General features: G+C 39.7%; 1 protein-coding gene across 6 annotated transcripts in view; it reads left to right on the top strand.

The window, feature by feature from the left end:
• SLC10A7 (solute carrier family 10 member 7) overlaps positions 1-19679 on the top strand; it is a 250878-nt gene that overhangs the window by 119969 nt on the left and 111230 nt on the right. Inside the window, exon 6 of one of the 6 annotated variants that reach the window (XM_031941418.1) lies at positions 18682-18917. The exons of the other annotated variants lie outside the window; for them this stretch is intronic. Coding sequence (XP_031797278.1) covers positions 18682-18744 — 63 coding nt within the window. The 3' untranslated portion in view covers positions 18745-18917. Of the gene's footprint in view, positions 1-18681; positions 18918-19679 lie in introns of those variants that run through there. 6 annotated transcript variants of the gene reach the window in all.

The raw sequence follows: 19679 nt of genomic DNA, 5'->3' as shown, positions 1-19679 counted from the left end.
TTGCACCTAGGATTCCAACCCTAGCACCATCCACACTCCATGTTGCCACCAGTAGGATGCACCAACCTAACACCTGCTCCTGAAGATCAAGAGAAATCTCTGTCCTATTTTCTTTCTCACCCCCTCAGCCTCAGTGGATTATAGTTGTATAAACCGTGCGGGTGGGCGTTAGGCGAGACAGAGTACCCCCTCACCCATTCTTCAATCAATAAGAGGCAATGACATCTCATCATGATAGCTATTCGGTTTTGGGGTGTGTGTGTGTGTGTGTGTGTGTGTGTGTGTGTGTGTGTGTGTTTTATATACATAAGGGCCTTTTTGGTGCACTCTGAAGAGAGAAAAAAAAATTCTCCAAGTCTTCTCTAAGAGAATCATGTTTTCCTTGCTGCACCATGATGAATGTCACAGTTGTGCTGGGCGACCAGAATAGATCACATTGAACATCCCCTGAGCTCCGTTTGCAGACAAGTCGTATCTCCACGATGACAAAATTCCCACAAGATTTTGAATTATTAATGCCTTGGAATCTGCGGAATTCAGCAGATACGTTCAGGGTTATTGATGGCAAACTTTATCCCTTTTATTTCAGATACACATAATGAAATCGGGAGTCCCTCAAATAACCATGGTTAGTGTGGAGGCTAATTTTGCCGGGGCCAGTGGGCATTTGCCTTAATGTGTATAAATACAATTTTTCTCTCTCACAGCAGATTGTGAGGTGGGGAGAGGGAGATGCAATTGGCACTAATTTATGAACCCTTCCAGCCTTCTCTGTGTGCTGCACCCTGTGAGGGCAAGATGCTCTAATTACACCGACTTCATATAATGAGAGCTTTTAATGACAATTACTGATTGGAGTTGGGGATGTGCTGGGACCTTTAAGAAGATGTATTGACTTTCAGAAGTGAAGACTTCATCCACCCTTTGTATCCCGTCCATCCTCCAAAATCCTGGCCAGCCAAGTCTTCCCCAAAAGGCAGGGCCTTGGGACGCTGGGGGCCTGGCTTCTCAGATGTGCTGCAGTTCTCCACTCAGAGCAGGTCAGAGAGTTCAGGAGTTATTTTGGAGCTCTTAACAGTGTTTTTACTTTGCACTCTAAATTATTGTCACCTAGTCTGCCTTTTGGGCAACAAGATTCAACCCCTCCCCCCCCCCCCCCCCCCCCCCCCCCCCCCCCCCCCCCCCCCCCCCCCCCCCCCCCCCCCCCCCCCCCCCCCCGGGCCTTATCAGATTCATTGATCTGTACAGCCAAGCGTAGGTAACTAACATTCTTTTCCTCTTACCATGTTCCTAGTGTTAAGTGTTTAGGTTTGGGTGGAGGTTGTTTTTTTTTTAATAGAATTTAAAATCAATGACCTGCTTTATGTGAGTATGGATGTAGATTCTAATGGTGAAATCCAATGAGAGGTAGTCTGGGGTGACGGGTTGGTTCTGGCCTCAGAGTCAAGGGCCCATGGGTTCAGATTACTCCGGACCCAGCTCCCTGCCTGACCCCAGTCAGCTTACTCTCTCTGAGGGTCACCTTTCCTCCTCTGTAAAACCTCAGGTAGTGACTCAGGGCTAGTCTGAAAAGCAGAGGAAATTATGTGTGCAAAAGCACAACCACAAAGTCGTGTCAGGGACCCCTTGGACAGTCTAGGGAAGCCCCTGGCTCTCTTTGCGGAACACTTACTGTTTATAAATGCAAATGCACAAAAGAAACACATAGAGTTACAAAGGAGTGGAATTATGTGGAGGCGCAGTTATCAAAATCTTTTCTTTTTTCAAGTTCACATATACCATATTCAAAACCCTGCTTTTTTTTTTTTTTTAATTTAATAGCCTTTTATTTACAGGTTATATGTATGGGTAACTTTACAGCATTAACAATTGCCAAACCTCTTGTTCCAATTTTTCCCCTCTTACCCCCCCCCCACTCCCCCAGATGGCAGGATGACCAGTAGATGTTAAATATATTAAAATATAAATTAGATACACAATAAGTATACATGACCAAACTGTTATTTTGCTGTACAAAGAGAATCAGACTCTGAAATATTGTACAATTAGCTTGTGAAGGAAATCAAAAATGCAGGTGGGCATAAATATAGAGATTGGGAATTCAATGTAATGATTTTTAGTCATCACCCAGAGTTCTATCTCTGGGTGTAGCTGGTTCAGTTCATTACTTACTGCTCCATTGGAAATGATTTAGTTGATCTCATTGCTGAGGATGGTCAGGTCCATCAGAACTGGTCATCATATAGTATTGTTGTTGAAGTATATAATGATCTCCTGGTCCTGCTCATTTCACTCAGCATCAGTTCGTGTAAGTCTCTCCAGGCCTTTCTGAAATTATCCTGTTGGTCATTTCTTACAGAACAATAATATTCCATAATATTCATATACCACAATTTATTCAGCCATTCTCCAACTGATGGGCATCCACTCAGTTTCCAGTTTTTAGCCACTACGAAAAGGGCTGCCACAAACATTCGTGCACATACAGGTCCCTTTCCCTTCTTTATGATCTCTTTGAGATATAAGCCCAGTAGTAACACTGCTGGATCAAAGAAAACTCTGCTTTTTATGTAAATGTATTGAATTTTAAAATTATTTTTTGCTCTTGTAATTTTTGAAAATGAAGCTGTACCAAGGAGGGGTGGTTTTGATATATCTACAGCCTTTTTTTAAAAAAAGAAATGGAGCAATATTATTCTTTGTAAGTTAAGAACTCCTATTTATATATATGTTGTTTAAGTGTTCCGAAACCTCAGTTATACAGTGCCTTACTCATTTGTTTTTTAATTATGGAGTTATAATGACCCTTTTGGCATCAATTAATCCCTCTTTTGAATGGAATAGTAAGGGAAGGGAAGGGAAGATGTTCCCCTGACTCATTTGTAATTAAGGTTATTTTCACTTTGAAATATGGTTCCTACTTAGAACTTTTGATTCCTTTTTTATTTTCTTTGTTAAATGTTTCCATCTTTCTGCTCCATTGAATCTAAATTTAGTACCATAACCAGTGGTCAGCTGGCAGCCATGTTTAAATTTAGTACATATTAAGCAAACATTTGAATGGCTTTAGGTAATAGGGTATAGCGGTATCTTCATTACTGAAAATATTAAAGTGGACAGGGTGGCACATTTTAAAAAAATTTCTAATTGTTTCAGAGCCTTTCCTTCTAGCTCTAGATTGTTGAGATTCATTAAAAGGCTACATTTCATATGTTGTGTATTGTTTTGCTCAAATATACTGAACATATTTTCAGTGCTCAGTGACTATTATTTTGCTAGCCAGTCAGTGATAGGTAGGCTTAGTGATTGAGCTCAATAATGTTTAGGCTGTTTATTTCATTCTTCAATCATTTATTATGTCTAAGGCACTGTATTAGGTGCTAGGGAGAAAAAGTCAAAATTGAGACAGGCCCTGTCCTACAGGGCTTCTATCCCTGAAAGGTGGCATTTTTGGCCCTGTTCCTTAGGCACAGTCATTCTCATTTTCACCATTTGGATTATAAACTCCTAGGATCCAAAGGAATCTCAAAGTTCATTTCGTCATCCTTTCCAGAAGGAAGAATTCCATTTATGGTAGGTCTCGGCATTCAATGGGGCAGCTACGCAGTGCAGTGGAGAGAGAAGCCTCATCTTCCTGAATTCAAGCCTGGCCTCAGACACTTACTGGCGGTGTGACCGGGGAGATCCTGGCTGCCTCAGTTTCCCCATCTGTAAAGTGAGCTGGAGAAGTAAATGGCCAACCACTCCAGCATCTCTGCCAAGAAAATCCCAAATGAGCTCATGAAAAGTTGGATCTGGGTGAAAACTCCTGAACAGCATTCACACTGTGCTTGAAGACCTTGGTTGACCAGGAACAGAGTGTGCATTTCACTCTTGGATGGTTCTCATTAATATGGAGGTCTTCTCTCTACTAAACTAAAAACTGCCTTCTCACAGATTTTAGTATTTATCATTGGATCTTTGCTGTGGAGCAAAATGATTCCCCTTCCAAATGACAGCCCTTTAAATACTATTAGAAAATGACTTTCGTGGATGTCCCAACCTTCTCAGCTGCTTGTCCCTTCCTCCGCCCCCAGCCTTGTATTTATTTCTTATTTGGTCTGTATATAATGTACAAACTATCTTCTCTGACAAAACATAAACTCCTTGAGGGCATGAATTGTTCCACCTTTGGCTTTGCATCTCCTGGGTCTGGCGGCAGTCCGGAGAGGCTCGGCAAATGCTTGCGGATTGATTGATGAACCACCTACAAATGCCATTTTTTCCAGTTTTCCCTTATGAAGCATGGTTTTGAACCGTCTCTCTTTCCTTGGTCGTCTTCTCAACAGATTCTAGTTTGCCAGCTCCTGCCTAACCTGGGGCATCCAGAACTGAACACAGTCCTTTGGGTGGTCTGACTGAGCCAGTAGCGCCAATAAATAAGTTTTAAGAGCTCAGAGATGGTGACTTTTTTTTTTCCTTAGCAGCCAAGGCCATTCATATATAATACCAGACTTGAACAAGGGAATGCAAATTCTGATCTTCTCCTTCCCAAGCTTCTCGAATGACATTTTGTGAAGTTCTGTTCATTCCTTCAAAATGGAAGCTCCTTGAGGCCAGGGGCTATCTTTTGCTTCTCTTTACCTCATTTGCACTTTGCATAGTTCCTGGCACAGCCAACCCTTAATAAATGTTTGTTGATTGTTTATGAACTGATTGATTTCAGCAAATGTTTATTAAATATCTACAGTGGGCTAGGCACTGGGGATCCAAACAAACATGGAGCATTCCCTCAAGGAGCATATGTTCTATTTAGGGGATACATAAGTAGGACAATAAAAGGTAAATTAAAGAGCAAATACTAACCACTATTGTGTTAATCAAGGAGGTAATGCCTGACCTGAGTCTTGAAAGAAGGCTGAGATTCTGAGAGTATAAGATGAGCAGAAGTACATTTCAGGGATCCAGGGGATGGGTGGTCAGTTTGATGGGAACATAGAATTTCTGAAGAAGATTCCATGAAATGAAGCTGAAAAAGGAAGCGAGAAAAAGATGAAAGGGAATCTTGAATTTCAGGCGGTGTTGTTTGTATTTTATCACCAGGATCAGTGAATTATGATAGTGATGTTGCCAAAGCTATGCCTTAGGATATTATTCTGGCAGATATGAAAAGTAGAAATTGAAAAACAAAAAGATTGGAGACAGGAGACTTCCTGTATTTTAGGTGATAGGCAGCAAGGGCCTGAAAAATCACAGTTAAATATGTGTATAGAATGGGACCATCATAGAGTGATAAGGAAGAAGAGACAAGAACTGACAGGTTATGAATTATGAAGGATGATGGAAAGAGGCAAAAATCAGAGATCATTCATAGATTCTGAACATGATGACTGGGAAAGATGATTGTGCCCTCTGCAGAGACAGGGATCAGTAAAAGAGAACTGACAATCAGCTTCATTTTGGAATGTTGCCTGTCCTCACTCTGTGCTATATTTATGTTCCAAGAAAAGGGGTGGTTAGTTGTAGCTATTATTATGGTTGTAGTGAGACCTGTCTCATGAAAGTGTGGTCAAAAATGTTTTTGGTTAAAAAGAAAAATATTTCTTTAAGGTGTATTTTCAGAACTAGTGCTAAGCAAAGTTTGGGGAGGAAATCTGTCTAATTCTCTCTCTCTTTTTTTTTTAATTTAATAGCCTTTTATTTACAGGATATATGCATGGGTAACTTTACAGCATTAACAATTGCCAAACCTCTTGTTCCAATTTTTCACCTCTTACTCCCCCACCCCCTCCCTAGATGGCAGGATGACCAGTAGATGTTAAATATATTAAAATATAAATTAGATACACAATAAGTATACATGACCAAAACGTTATTTTGCTGTACAAAAAGAATCAGACTCTGAAATATTGTACAATTAGCTTGTGAAGGAAATCAAAAATGCAGGTGTGCATAAATATAGGGATTGGGAATTCAATGTAATGGTTTTTAGTCATCTCCCAGAGTTCTTTTTCTGGGCATAGCTGGTTCAGTTCATTACTGCTCCATTAGAAATGATTTGGTTGATCTCGTTGCTGAGGATGGCCTGGTCCATCAGAACTGGTCATCATATTAGTATTGTTGTTGAAGTATATAATGATCTCCTGGTCCTGCTCATTTCACTCAGCATCAGTTCGTGTAAGTCTCTCCAGGCCTTTCTGAAATCATCCTGTTGGTCATTTCTTACAGAACAGTAATATTCCATAATATTCATATACCACAATTTATTCAGCCATTCTCCAACTGATGGACATCCATTCAATTTCCAGTTTTTAGCCACTACAAAAAGGGCTGCCACAAACATTCGTGCACATACAGGTCCCTTTCCCTTCTTTATAATCTCTTTGGGATATAATCCCAGTAGTAACACTGCTGGATCAAAGGGTATGCACAGTTTGATAACTTTTTGAGCATAGTTCCAAACTACTCTCCAAAATGGTTGGATTCGTTCACTACTCCACCAACAATGCATCAATGTCCCAGTTTTCCCGCATCCTCTCCAACAATCATCATTATTTTTTCCTGTCATCTTAGCCAATCTGAAATCTGTCTAATTCTCAACATTGTGGGATTCCTGCCTAAATTATATAGATTGTGCCTTAGTCTTCACCTGTTCTGTGGTTATATATTGGAGGAAAATATGGATCTCCATTTAACAGATGAAGCAGCACATGTGGGTCTGTGGACTTGAAAGCAAGAAGACCAAGGTTCAAATCACAAATCAGACAGCTACCATTTCTATCACCTCCAGCAATTTATGCCTTTGCCTTTGTTTTCCTTCATTAGTGGAAGGCTCTCTCTCCTCACTTCCATCTCTAAAACAGCCTCACTTCCTTAGCTCAAATCCTATCTTATGTAAAATATCTTGTCCAATCCTCTTGGCTACTAGTTCCTTCTCTGAGATTCTCTTCTATCTGCTCTGTATCTCACTTAAAAATGTATTGTGTTGTTATTTACATGCTGTCTCCCCCATTAGACTATAAGCTCCTTGAAGGCAGGGACTTGGATTTCTTCCCCCTTTCTATCCCCAGTGATTATTAGTACAGTGCCTAAAATTTAATTTTGAGGCTTTTATGCCATAATACATGGTCACGGTTTCATGTACCGCTGAGAAAAAAAGTATGTTCCTTTCTGTCTCCATTCAGTTTTCTCCAAAGGTCTGTCATACCTAACTTTTCTAAAATTCTATTTTCCTCCTTAACTTCTCTCTTATTTATTTTGTGTTTTTATTTACTTAGTTCTGAGGGAGCAAGATTGTGATTCCCCAACTAGTATAATTTTGCTATCTAATTCTTCTTGCACTTCTCAACTTCTCTAAAAATTTCAATGCTATATGTTTAATGCATATGTGTTTAGTATTGATATTACTTCATTATCTGTGGTACCCTTTAGCAAAATGTAGTTTCCTTCTTTATCTCTTTTGATTAGGTTTATTTTTACTTTTGTTTGATCTGAGATCAGGATTACTATTCCTGCTTTTTTAAACCTCAGCTGAAGCATAATAGATTTTTTACCTTTTATCTTAACTCTGAATGTATATCACTCTACTTTAAATGTGTTTCTTGTAAACAACATATTGTAGGATTTTGGCTTTTAATCCTGTCTGCTATCTGCCTTTCTTTTATGGGAGAATTCATCCCATTCACATTCATAGTTAAAATGACTAACTTTGTATTTCCCACCATCTTATTTTTCTAAAGCTATACATTTCTCTCATCCTTTCCCCTTTCCCTGCTCTCCAGTGTTTTGCTTTTGACTACCCCCTCCCTCAAACAACCCTCCGCTTTTACAACCTTTCCCCCTTCCATATCCCTTTCCCCTTTTACTTCTATTCTCCCTTCTATTAGCCTCTCTCTTTCCTTTCCCCTTTCCTCTCCCACTTCCCTATAGGATAAGACAAGCTTCTCTATGAGCTAAATATGTCTGATATTCTCTCTTTGCACCAGATCTGATGAGAGTAAGGTTCACACAATGCTCAGCCCCCTCAATTTTCCCCTCAATTATAATAAGTCTTTTTTGCCTCTTCATTTACCCCATTTTACCTCCCCTTTCCTCTTCTTCCAGTATAATCCCCTTTCCACCTCTAATTTCTTTTATATATCATCACAATAAAATCAAATTGTACCTACGTCTTCTAAGTATACCCATATCAGAGATACAGTTCTCAAGAATTAAACATATCATCTTCCTATAAAGGGATGTAAACTTTTTAACTTTTAAAAGAAACAATTATTTTTTCCCTTCTTTTTTACAACTTTTTGGGCTTCTCTTGAGTTTGTATTTAAAAATCAAATTTTCTTTTCAGCTCTGATCTTTTCATATAAATGAAATTCACCTGTTTCATTCAATGTCCATCTTTTCCTCTGAAAGATAATGTTTAATTTTGCTGGATAGTTGATTCTTGGCTGCATTCCAAATTCCTTCGCCTTTTGGCATATAAGATTCCAGTTCCTTTAGACTTTTAAATCGAAAGCTGCTAGGTTTGAGGTAATCCTGATGGTGGCTCCTTGATGTTTGCATTGTTTCCATTTGGTTGCTTGCAGTGTGCTCTCCTTGATCTGATAATTCTGAAATTTAGCTATGGTGTTCCTTGGAGTTTTCATTTTAGGGTCTCTTTCATGAGGTGATTGGTGAATTCTTCCATTGGCTGTTTTACCTTCTGGTTCTAGGCCATCAGGGCAGTTTTCCTTGATGGTTTTCTGAAAGATGATGTTTAGGCTTTTTAAAATTTTCATCATGGTTTTCAGGAAGTCTAATAGTTCTTAGATTGTCTCTCCTGGATCTATTTTCCACATCAATTGTTTTTCCAATGAGATGTTTTACATATTCTATTTTTTCATTTTTTGGGGTTTTGTTTGACTGATTCTTGATGTCATTGAGTCATTCGCTTCCATTTGTTCAATTCTAATTTTTAGTGAATTGTTTTCTTCAGTTAGCTTTTTTATCTCCTTTTGAATTTGACCATTGGAACTTTTAAATGAATTGTTTTGTTCAATGGATTTTTCCCCCATTTCAGAAATCCTGTTTTTCAAGAATTGTTTTCTTTTTCCATTTTGTCAAATCTATTTGTAAGGAGTTATATGCTTTTTCCATTTTACCAAATCTATTTTGTAAGGCATTATATGCGTTTCCCATTTCTCTAAATCTATTTTTAAAGGAGTTTTCTTCAGATAATTTCTGTTTCCTTTTCTAAACTCTCCTGCAACATTCTTATTTTCTTTCCCCATTTTTCTTCTAACTCTCTTTTAAGATCCTTTTTTTTAAAGTTCTTCCAAGAGAGCCTTATGAGATGGGGACCAATTCACATTGCCCTTTGGAGCTTCATGTGGAGACAATTTGCCTTAGGTGTCCTCAGGGTTTGAGGTCTATAATCAGAGCTCTTTTTTTCTTTTTGGATCATTTTTAAAGGTTGAGGTCTGCTCCTAGTGCAAAGGGAATTGACCCAAGCTGCCTCCACAGGTGACAGCTGCTTCACACTGTCCCTGCTGCCATTGCTGTGGCTCCCTTCCTGTGCTGCTGGGTGGGTGCAGGGGCCCACTATTGGCCCTCTGTCATTGCCTTGGAGGTTTGAACAGCTAGTTGCTGATCCATTGGTTTCTGAACCAGGCCAGAGTCACCCACACTGCTGTACTTTGGCCAAGAGCCTTCTGGGAGGTTCCCTTGGGGCATGGAGGCTCTGGGTCCCTGCGCTGAGCCTGTTCTCGGCCGCCTTCCCCATGCCCCTTTTCTGAAGTTCTTTCAAAATTTGTGTGTTTTGTCCCTCCAAAACCTGGTCAGAAGCTTGATCTGGTGTTGAGGGACGCCAGGGAGACAGTCTACTTTCCACTATATTGGTTCCACTATAGTGGTTTCCACTATATTGGTGGGGTTCCCACCCCAGTGCCTAAAATTTAATAAGCATTTAATAAATGCTTGTTGACTTGGCTTTTGCAGCTCTTTGAGCTGCAAAATGAAGCTAATTGTATTTATAGCAATTTCTTCATAAATATTATGAAGATCAAATGAGAAAACATCTATGAGGTCCTTTGCAGCCTTTAAGCACTATACAAATATCAGTTATTGTTTTTAATGGACTTGGAACCATAAGAGAATCGGTTTTTTGTTTGTTTTTTTTTGGTGTGTGTGTGTGTGTGTGAAAGAAACATAGAAGTCTTCAAATTTCATCCTGGGGACTTAGTGGCAGAGCAGGGATTTGAATCAGTGTCTTCTATCTGCAGATCCACTGTTCTTTCCATTGTATATGGTGACCTAAAGGGATGGTTTCTGTGACATGATTAAAAGGATACTCTTTAAAATCTTATTTTTGACACTTCACAAGTAGCCAAACCTATCACTGATTTTTAGCCTTAACGTATGAGGATGCTGACACAACAGACCAGCTCGTCCTTCCCAGAGCTGTTCCCAGCCCTGCAGAAAGGCCCTGCTACCCTGACTCCCAGGCTTGCAGAGAGCAGAGTGCTAGGTCCCCTGGCTGCCAACATTGGCCCTGATGCCAGATTCATGCCCTGAGCTTTTTCAAAGGTAATATAAAATGTTTTATAGAGCAGCCACAGAATCCCAACCAAGGGATTCCGTGGAATTTCCAATTATGAAAGCAGAGCCGAAATTGCCTAGCTCGTCATCAGAACCCCCAAATGGAATAAAGAACCTTAATTTTGCATGTTCAAGAAAGGGCCTCCTCCTTAGGTATTGCTGCTGTTCTTGATAAATAAAAATACAAAACACAAATCTGTGAGAGGAATGAGGTACTGCAAATGAATAAATCATTTTGTCTTTTGAAATAGGAGTTCCAGCTTTTCTTTAGCTACCTAACACCACGTCCACATTGTGTTAACTTTTAACTAAAGACCCTTAGTCATGTAACCCACAAATACATAAAATAGCCTAGCCACCAAATTTTATATTTGTACATGTACATATATACACACACTAACATATGTATGTATACACACATTTATGTATGTATATACATACATATATGTTAGTGTATCTACATATACATAAATGTGTGTAATTTATATGTGTACATATGTATATGTATATCTATCTATCTACCAGAAATGTCTCTAAAGACATATAAAGAGAGAGACATGCGTGTGTATTTGTGTGCATGTATGAAGAAGATGGAGAAGGGGCTCCCATCTAACCCAGCAGCATTATTAAGCACACGCGACGCATTTGCAAGCATTCAGCCTTTCTCTGTCTGAACGCTGTGGACCAGTGGGTCACTTTCCCGGCAGTCCGCTTTCTGGGGATATCCACGTGGACACTGAGGTTGGCACGCGCATTGAGCTCGGTGCTTGGGAAGTGGGGGAGACGCACAGCACGGCCCATCTGCCGCCCGCCAGGTCTGCATCGTGCGGACCTCAGGACCATACGCCTGAGACTTGGACGCTGCAGTGCCATCCAAGCCGCGGAGCCGCTTCCGTGAGAGGCGTTCGTGGACGGTTCTGACCTCGCCTGGCAGCATCTGTCCCGGACATGGAGGTCCTTTCTGCAGCCAAACTTCAGACTCCCCTGCAGAGCATAGGTTCTGCACGTCAGTGAGCAGAGGACAGCGTATCTCTAAGATGTTTCGCGGAGCCCTCCTAGAGGGGTGCACTCAGCGGGCACGAGTGACCGGTGACACTGCCCAGGTCTCGCTGAAGAGCTTCAGCATCCGTTGGGAGGCATCAGAGCCTGGCGCAGGGCAGCCGGCCTGATTGCCCGTGTCAGGGAGGGCTGTGCTCTCCAAGCAGGGAAAGAGTGCTGAAGTCCAAAGGAAGCGCGAGGTTCACCATTTCGAGACATCTCCGCTCCGGTGTTCCTATGGAGTAGTTGTGCCGGCCTGTGGCAGAGCAGTCTGACCTTGGGTTGGTCTGAAGGAAGATTCCTCAGAGCCAGATTTTTCCTTTCTTTGTTAAGTGCCTGCTCTTTGGTGAGCAGTGAAGATGCAAAGCAAGGCCTTGCTCTTGAGGAGCTACATTGCCAAGATTGAATAAATAAAAGACAGCAATACATCTTCCATGTCATTTCCAATACATTTCCATGCCATCACTAAAGTCACAGCCACTTCTGACATTGAAGCAATGGACAGTGGCAGGGACGTTGGGGAAGAGTTTTCTTTTCTGGGTCTTCAGGCAGGAACATGGGCCAGGCTGCATCTTCACAAGGATCACTTCCTAGCAAGATGGCTGGTGATGGGTATGGTGCCAGGTGGGCTAGATGCAGGGCCACTGGTCTCCAAGAGCTCTGCTATCCCCAGGGCCCTTGGGCTTTCTGAGTCTCTTTCACAGAAATTGGTAGTGGTGGGGATGACAAACTTCTCTCTCCATGAGGATTACTTCCCTTATATATGGTTTCAGATTCTGGATTAGAAGCAGGGCTGTTAGTTTGGGGTCCACTGCTCTTAGGTTTTTGGGTACAGGGTCCTGGCTGACTCCACCCATATGTCTGAGGAAAAAGAATGGAGGACTTGAGCCAGAAGAGCAGGGTTTGAATTTCTGACACTAGTAGTGCAATAATGGACAAACCCTTTCCATCTCTCTGACTCTCAATTTCCGCATCTGTAAGAGTATTTTTTGTATCCCCAGCACTTAGCACAAAGCCTGGCTCATAATACGTATTTAATAAATTCATATTAACTTAAAATACGTCTTATCTACCTTGTGGGAACATCATTAGGAAGATACTTTGTAAAAACATAAAGCATTGTGTAAATATGTTTTGTTATCATGAATAATAATAATGCTTTTAAGGTGTTAGGATCTTTTTTAAAAACATCAAAATTGAATGAGGAAATAGTTTGAAGGCTATTGGTCATAATGGAGGAACATGGCATATGGTCAGAGCTCTATATCCCCAGATGTTGGTGTGCCATAGGAGATTTCAAAGGGAGAACATGGGATTCTGTATTTCTGACTCTGGTTTGTGTTATGAATGGTTTTTGGCTATTGTTGAGTTCTCTGATTAGGTGATTGGAGCCAGCCTATGTGGTGATGATAGCAGACAAAAGAGAAAGGATGGAAAAGGTGATAATGACTGGCAATTGTTAGAAAAAGAAGGTAAAGACATAATGACATTTAAGTACTCTGCACATTAAAGCAAAATAAATCATCAGGGATCTGGCAAACTAAAAATCCCTGTTTTTGTGAGAACTGAGTGGTTTTTACATTTTTAAATACAACCCAACTTTATTTGCAAAAGTAAAAGCCATTTTTAGTTCACAGACTATATAAAAACAGGTGGGCCCACAGGTCTTAACTACCAGTTGTCCAAGTCAAAATTCTATTCTTGTCTCTGGGTCTTTAAGTTAAACAGTTTCTTCACTATACCCTTTATTAGCCACCATCTTGTATTCACTTGGTATTAAATACCAACTTGGAAAGGACAAATAAGAAAGTATTAAGTTAATTTTAGACCTTAAGTATGGTTACCATTCATCCTGTCAGCTTTCTGGTTTGTGTTAAGGCCCAAATGGGGAAATTGGTACCTATTTCTAACAAACATTCAACAAGCTGGACCAATATCGTGTGGATTTAAAAGATTGTCTTTTTGATAGAAAATATGTTTGCATTGGAGTTCTTAAAGACATAGAGGAAAATGGTCCAACCTAGTGTTAGAACTCCAGGGCTAGAAGTTCCTTAGAAGTCCATATGGTCCAGTCTCTTCCCCCTACTCTTTTCCCTCCACAGAAAAGCTTCTTCTAAGTCACCCAGTTAGTGAGTGAAGAGTTGTGAGCTGATTCCAGGTCCTTGGAGTCCCAAGTCCTCGTTCTGTCCTCCACACAGTACCCTAGCAGCTCTTGTAGGAGCCAAGGGGAGAAGAGAAAGCAGACATTAGCAGCCAGTGCCTGGAAGAGCCACAGCCAGCTGTACAGAAGCTTCATTTTCCTGCCCCAAGATTCCTAGTCCTTTCTTCATTTTCCCTCATGGCACAATATTTGAGAAGAGAATTAACCAAAAGTGCACAGGATATAGTCTTCCTCCAATGCCCTCACCCACTTCGAAAGAATAGCTTTTACCCATCCTCCTCATCGCCCCTTCCCAATGGAAAAATCTCTGATGGGAATGGGTTTGCCATGGCCTGTAAGGGAGGAAGGCCATGCTCAGCTGCCTCCAGTCAGGGTACCTCCAACTCTGTTTTAGGCTTCACTGGTGAACCAGAGGCCACAGGGCTGCCTCACGCCCCAGTCACACACATGTGTATGTTTACAATGATGCTCTTTTTCAAATACTTGAAATGACTCTCTTTCTTCCCTTTGATTGGTTCATAGACACACATTTATCACCATTTGCCTAAAATATGATTTGCTGAAAAAGAAGCATTATTCCAGAATTAATTCAATTTGAGATTTTTCTTTAAAAAATATGAAAATTTTCACTTTTTAAATGTTTATCTCCTCAATGATCTGCTGTTACCATGTTAACTTCTGTGTTAATCTTTTCTCTATGCTCTGGCAGTTTTTTTGTTTTTAATTTTCTTTTTTCTTATGAACTTAATCACCAAAACATGAACATTCCAATATTCCAAAGATTCCAAATCCAAATCCAAAAAGAACAATAAAGAAGTTTATATAAGAAATAATGAACTTGTTATTTGGCATTTGAGAAATATATGTATTGAACTTAACACAAATAACAAAACTGTGATATTTATGTCCCTTATTGTACTTTTTGTTTTCTTCTGTGCATTTAAAGCAGTAACTTTTATAGTTATCTTTTGGTTTTTATGTCACCTTGATATATTCCTTATCCCTCTTCACTTCCCAGCGAATCAGCTCTTAAAATAAAGAATAAAAAAGGGGGTGTGGGGGGGAAACAGTTCAACAAAGCATAGCATATTGAAAAAAATTTAGCATTATATTCAATATTCCATAACCATAATCCTCTTATCAGTCTCTACAAAGAAGAGGAGAAAAGGTATCATCTTGTATAATTCCTTTTAAAATTTATTGTTATTATTTTTAAAAATTGTTTCCATTTACATCATAGCCATGGTTGTATATTGTTGTTAAAATCAGCAGCTATGCTATTTTAGATCAAAGTTTTCTTAATTGTTTTGTGTGTCATGGATGATCCCTTTGATAGTCTGATGAAACCTGTGCAGTCTATTTGAGTTTTTAAATACATAGAATTACAATGAAGCCAGTTATATTGAAATCAAGTTGTAAATTTTTTTTCTCATCCACATTCACACGCAAATAAATCTCTCTACAGACTCGTGGGCGGGAGTTGGTCGGGGAGCCCAGGAAAATAACACATTTTAGACTAAATTCTTTATATTATATATAAATTTTAGAGTACTGCTATTACTTCCAAAATTCTGGGGTCCCAACTGAGCTCAAATTTTCTAATTCCCAGAGTATTCATTTATTCATTCTGCCAAGGTGTCCCCTGACTACTGAACACTGTAGTGATCCAAAGTTTGTAAAAGTCTTGGTCCTTGGCTTCCTAGAAAGATACAAAAGAAGGTGCCATGTGAGAGCTGAGGGAGGATTTCATTACTAACTGCAGTCACCAGAAAATGTATTCCAGGACCGTAGATTTATTATTGAAAAGGAATAAAGAGAACATCCAGTCCAACTCTCATTTTCCAGCTGAAGAAGAGATCAAATAATTTGTCCATGGTCACATTCTTTAAGTGACGGAGCAGGATTAGATCTTGGGTTCTGGGGGTTGGAAGTGGGGAGGAAAAAGCATTTATACTGCACCTTCTATGTACCAGGCACTATGCTAAGATCTCACTTGATCCTCACGACCACCTTGGGAAATGGGGTTTATTATTATCCCCATTTTACAGATGAGACAGCTGAGCCAAACAGAGGCTAATGAACATATCTAAGATCTTACCCATTTGGTAAATGTCTGAGGCTGAATTTGAGCTCGGCCTTCCCAGCTCCAGGCCCAGCAGATCCCATGGCTCTTTCTACTTACTGTTTTGCTTTCTTTCTAGTAAAAGGAAAGCCTCCATTTTTCTATAAAAAGCTGGGTCTGAGATCCAGAACCTGTTGCTTAACTTTGTTCTCTCCATCCCTTATTTAAGCCAGATTTTCCAGCATATTCTAAAATATTCTTCAAAAGCATATCAAATACTTTGCAGTCTGTCTTCTCTAATATGAAGCAGTAACGAAGAGATGGGAAGAAGGGATCAAGGAGCATTTGGTTTTACGTGGGGAATGAGACCCAAGGCAGTGGGAGCTGAGGATGGGAAGAGGCAAATAGGAAGGTTGTGGAGGCACCATTATTAATTGGACTTAACCTCTGTCCCCACACTGATAGAGTCCTAGTGGAAGGTGCCCAGGGCATTCATTGGAGCTGAAGGTCATTAGCTGAGATATAGCGTGAAGACACAGGGTCTTCTGGAGTTCAAAAATGAGGGTATTGTACAAGGAAAAGAGTCAAGAGTTGAGAATGGTAATTTTGTGAGAACAATCTGAAACCTGTGGTTATGCATTTCTCATGTTTTTTTTTTTTTCCTCCAAAATGAGAAACAAGTTTGTCAGGAATTATCTTGCTTAGATTTCTTTCTGTTATTTAGGCCAATCCATTATCGTGTAGAGCTTCCTGCACCATTTTCTGACTCACCCTGAGCCCAACCTTCATAAGTCAGCTTCTTTATTTCCTTTCCAAAGGCTTTCCCGTTTTGTTTTATCAACTATTTTCACTGCCCCACCACTAGAATGGATTATAATTTAAAACAGACAATTCATCAAGATTATACTATCCCTCTAAGGGAAGATGAAAGCAATTACCTGGGCAGAATGATAATTTAAAGAACTCTCTTTAAAAAATGGTTTACATTTGCACTGACGACTCCAAATTTGATGTCTTCCAGTTGAGTTTGTCATCAAAAGCTTTTCTCAAGAACAAACCATAACCCTACTAATGAAACTCTTTCTAGGCTTAGAGATTGTCCCTGCCAGGGAGATTTAGAGATAGATTTAATTTTGTTTCCTACTTGTTGGGAGAGAAGAGCTCTTATTGGAAAAAAACAAAAACAAAAACAAAAACAAAACAAAACAAACCTATTCTCTCCAGAAAATGCCTTTTTAAAAATACATGGAAGTTTCTTTGGTTGATCTGCGACACCAGGGCCAGGCAGCTTAACTGTGAGTACTAGAAAAGAGGGGTCCAAAGGATACAAACGTTCTCTTGGTGATAGATAATGCTGTTGGTCTGTCCCAGGGGCTGGCTCGTGGAGAGAACCCTCTCTGAGCAGGCTTGGGCTGAGAATGCTGGAGAAGTAGAAGGAACTTCCTCCCTGGGGAGCAGAAAGAGTGTCTTGTGTGCCCAAAGACCGATGGGCTTCCTTTGTCTGAAGGCCAGTGCTCGAGCCTAGACTAGGCGAGTTCCCCTTGTGGAGGATGGTTTTGTTTTCCAGGGTAGGGGCAAGCTGTGGATGGGAAGTCAGAATTGGAAATCCCTTTTGGGATATCTGTAAGCATCTTTTCCTCATTCCCAGGGAGAATAAGAAGGGCTAATGGCAGCATCTCATCACACTAATTAAGACAGATTAAAAGAGGAAATGAGTGATTGACCTTGAGCTGTGACTCCTGCTGAAGCAGTGTGGTGAGATGGCAGGGTTATGTTTCTGTGGATTTCTTTACCCCAGCTTCACCCTGTCCCCTGTGTTGCCTCTAATTGAACCATAGAGGGAAAAAGGCCTTCCGCCCCCACCTCATTTTCGGATAGTAGTTGTTTTTGTATAGCAGAGTTATCCAGGACACAGGAAGTGGGATCTGTTTCACATCATGACATCAGGGAAGATGTGTTATTTATGGCAAATAGTGCTCTGCCTTTGAATGAATTCCGTCACCAGAGGCCAAAAGTGTCCCCAGGATGATGTTTTCTTATTGAAAATGTTGAGTTCTTTGTTCATTCTCTCCTTTAATAACCCATTTATTCTTTGGCCCTAAGAAAATAGTTAGCCTTTTATTTCTCTTGGCTGCCTGTAAGGGTTTTCCAGAGGAATTATGATTATTAGATGAGAATTTTAGTCCTGGAAGGGCCTTAATGATCATCCAGTGCAGCTCCATTTTATTTTTAATCCAGTCCTCTCCTTTTTTTCCTCCCTACCTCTAAAAGTGCTTTATTGATGTTTTTAGTGTTTTATGTCAGAGTCATTTTTTAATCAAATGAGATGAATTCTGTAAAGCACTTAATACAGTGTCTGGCACCTGGTTGTTTTTTGTTGTTTGTTCTCCAAGAGGACCATGACATCAGGAAGGTGATACCATGACATGCAAGTAAATTGGATTTAAATGAGGGTGGGCAGTGCAAAGTCACTGGCCTCACCTTTTCTTCTGGAACCATCTGCATCTAGTGACCAGATACAGATCAGAAAGATTGGAGATGGCAGATGATGCTTAATAAATGCTCATTCTTTTCCCTTCTCTCTCTTCACTTACCTTTACTTCTTTAAACCCTCCCTCCTTTAAAAAAAAAGTATTCAACAAAATTGATTCAAAATAAGATTTCATCTGACAGTATAAATACAACATTTCACCCCCATGGTCCATCACCATCTCCCTACCAAAAGGATGTGGTTTTCACTACTCTTTAATCATATGTTTTCTGGGACCAAGATTGATCACAATTGATTCAAGTTAATATACATTTAGTATTTGTTTATATTACTCTGGAGGTATAATTAACTTTTTTTTTTTTTTTTTTTTGCACCAAGTGGGATTTGAAAGTAAACTCACCTGAGTTGCAGCTGCAAGGATTGAGGGAGGTATGTGTGTGAGATGTGGTCACTGCTTCAAGGGGACACTGGATGTGGGAGGAAATAGGCCTCAGAAAGGGGTCAGTGCTTCTTCACCTTTCTAGTCAGGATAAAACCCCTATCTCCCGGCCTTCAGTTCATGCAGGTCTTCCTATGTTCCTTTAAGTTCCTCCTGTTTGCCTTGTTTATTATATTAATTTATCACAGTTCTGTTTTTTTTTTTTTTCCCTAATGAATGGGTACCCTCTTTGTTTCCTTTTTTTTTTTTTGTTTTTTTTTGCTCCCTCAAAAGAATGGCTTCCTTTTGTAGGTATGGTAACTAAGATCCAGAGAGGAAAATCCACAAGGCCTGTAATCTCCCAAGCTGGACAGGATCTTTCTCTACTGGTTCTTGTCACTTCACAACTAGTTCCCAGTTAATATGAATAATGAATCCCATGAAGTACTCACATGTATTTGAATTCACACTATTTGAAGTTAAAAATGTTTAAAATGTGACCATTTCTCAGTATTTATTATTCATACTAATCAGGATCTGACTGTATGTGACTTTTCTATATTCATATTCCAGTTTGCATTACATTCTTTTGGACAAGTAATATCTTTCCTTATCATGATTAAAAAGTATTTGGGAACATCATGTCTTAAATAGTACTTACTATAATATATTTTATACAGATGATATTTAATAAATGCTTGTTAGATACGGAAGCATAAAACTTTATTGAAACAGAATTGTTTCCTTCAGCACCTTACATGTATTTCACTTTTTTTTTGGTAGCTGATATGTAATTGAAAAGCTATTTGTAAATGAAATCTTATCAATTGTATGCTATTCATTTGTGACTTATCATTTCAGAATTTTTTCATGTTCATTTCTAATTGATTTTCATTTGAGTTTTGAGTTTATTTTCTTCCAGGATAACATTAAGAGAGTTTTGTTAAAGAAAAGGATA

The sequence above is a fragment of the Sarcophilus harrisii genome, chromosome 6 (genome assembly GCF_902635505.1).
Source record: "Sarcophilus harrisii chromosome 6, mSarHar1.11, whole genome shotgun sequence".
NCBI classification, from domain to species: domain Eukaryota; kingdom Metazoa; phylum Chordata; class Mammalia; order Dasyuromorphia; family Dasyuridae; genus Sarcophilus; species Sarcophilus harrisii.
The sequence above is the reverse complement of the archived record's forward strand: the minus strand, read 5'-3'. Positions and strand labels throughout refer to the sequence as shown.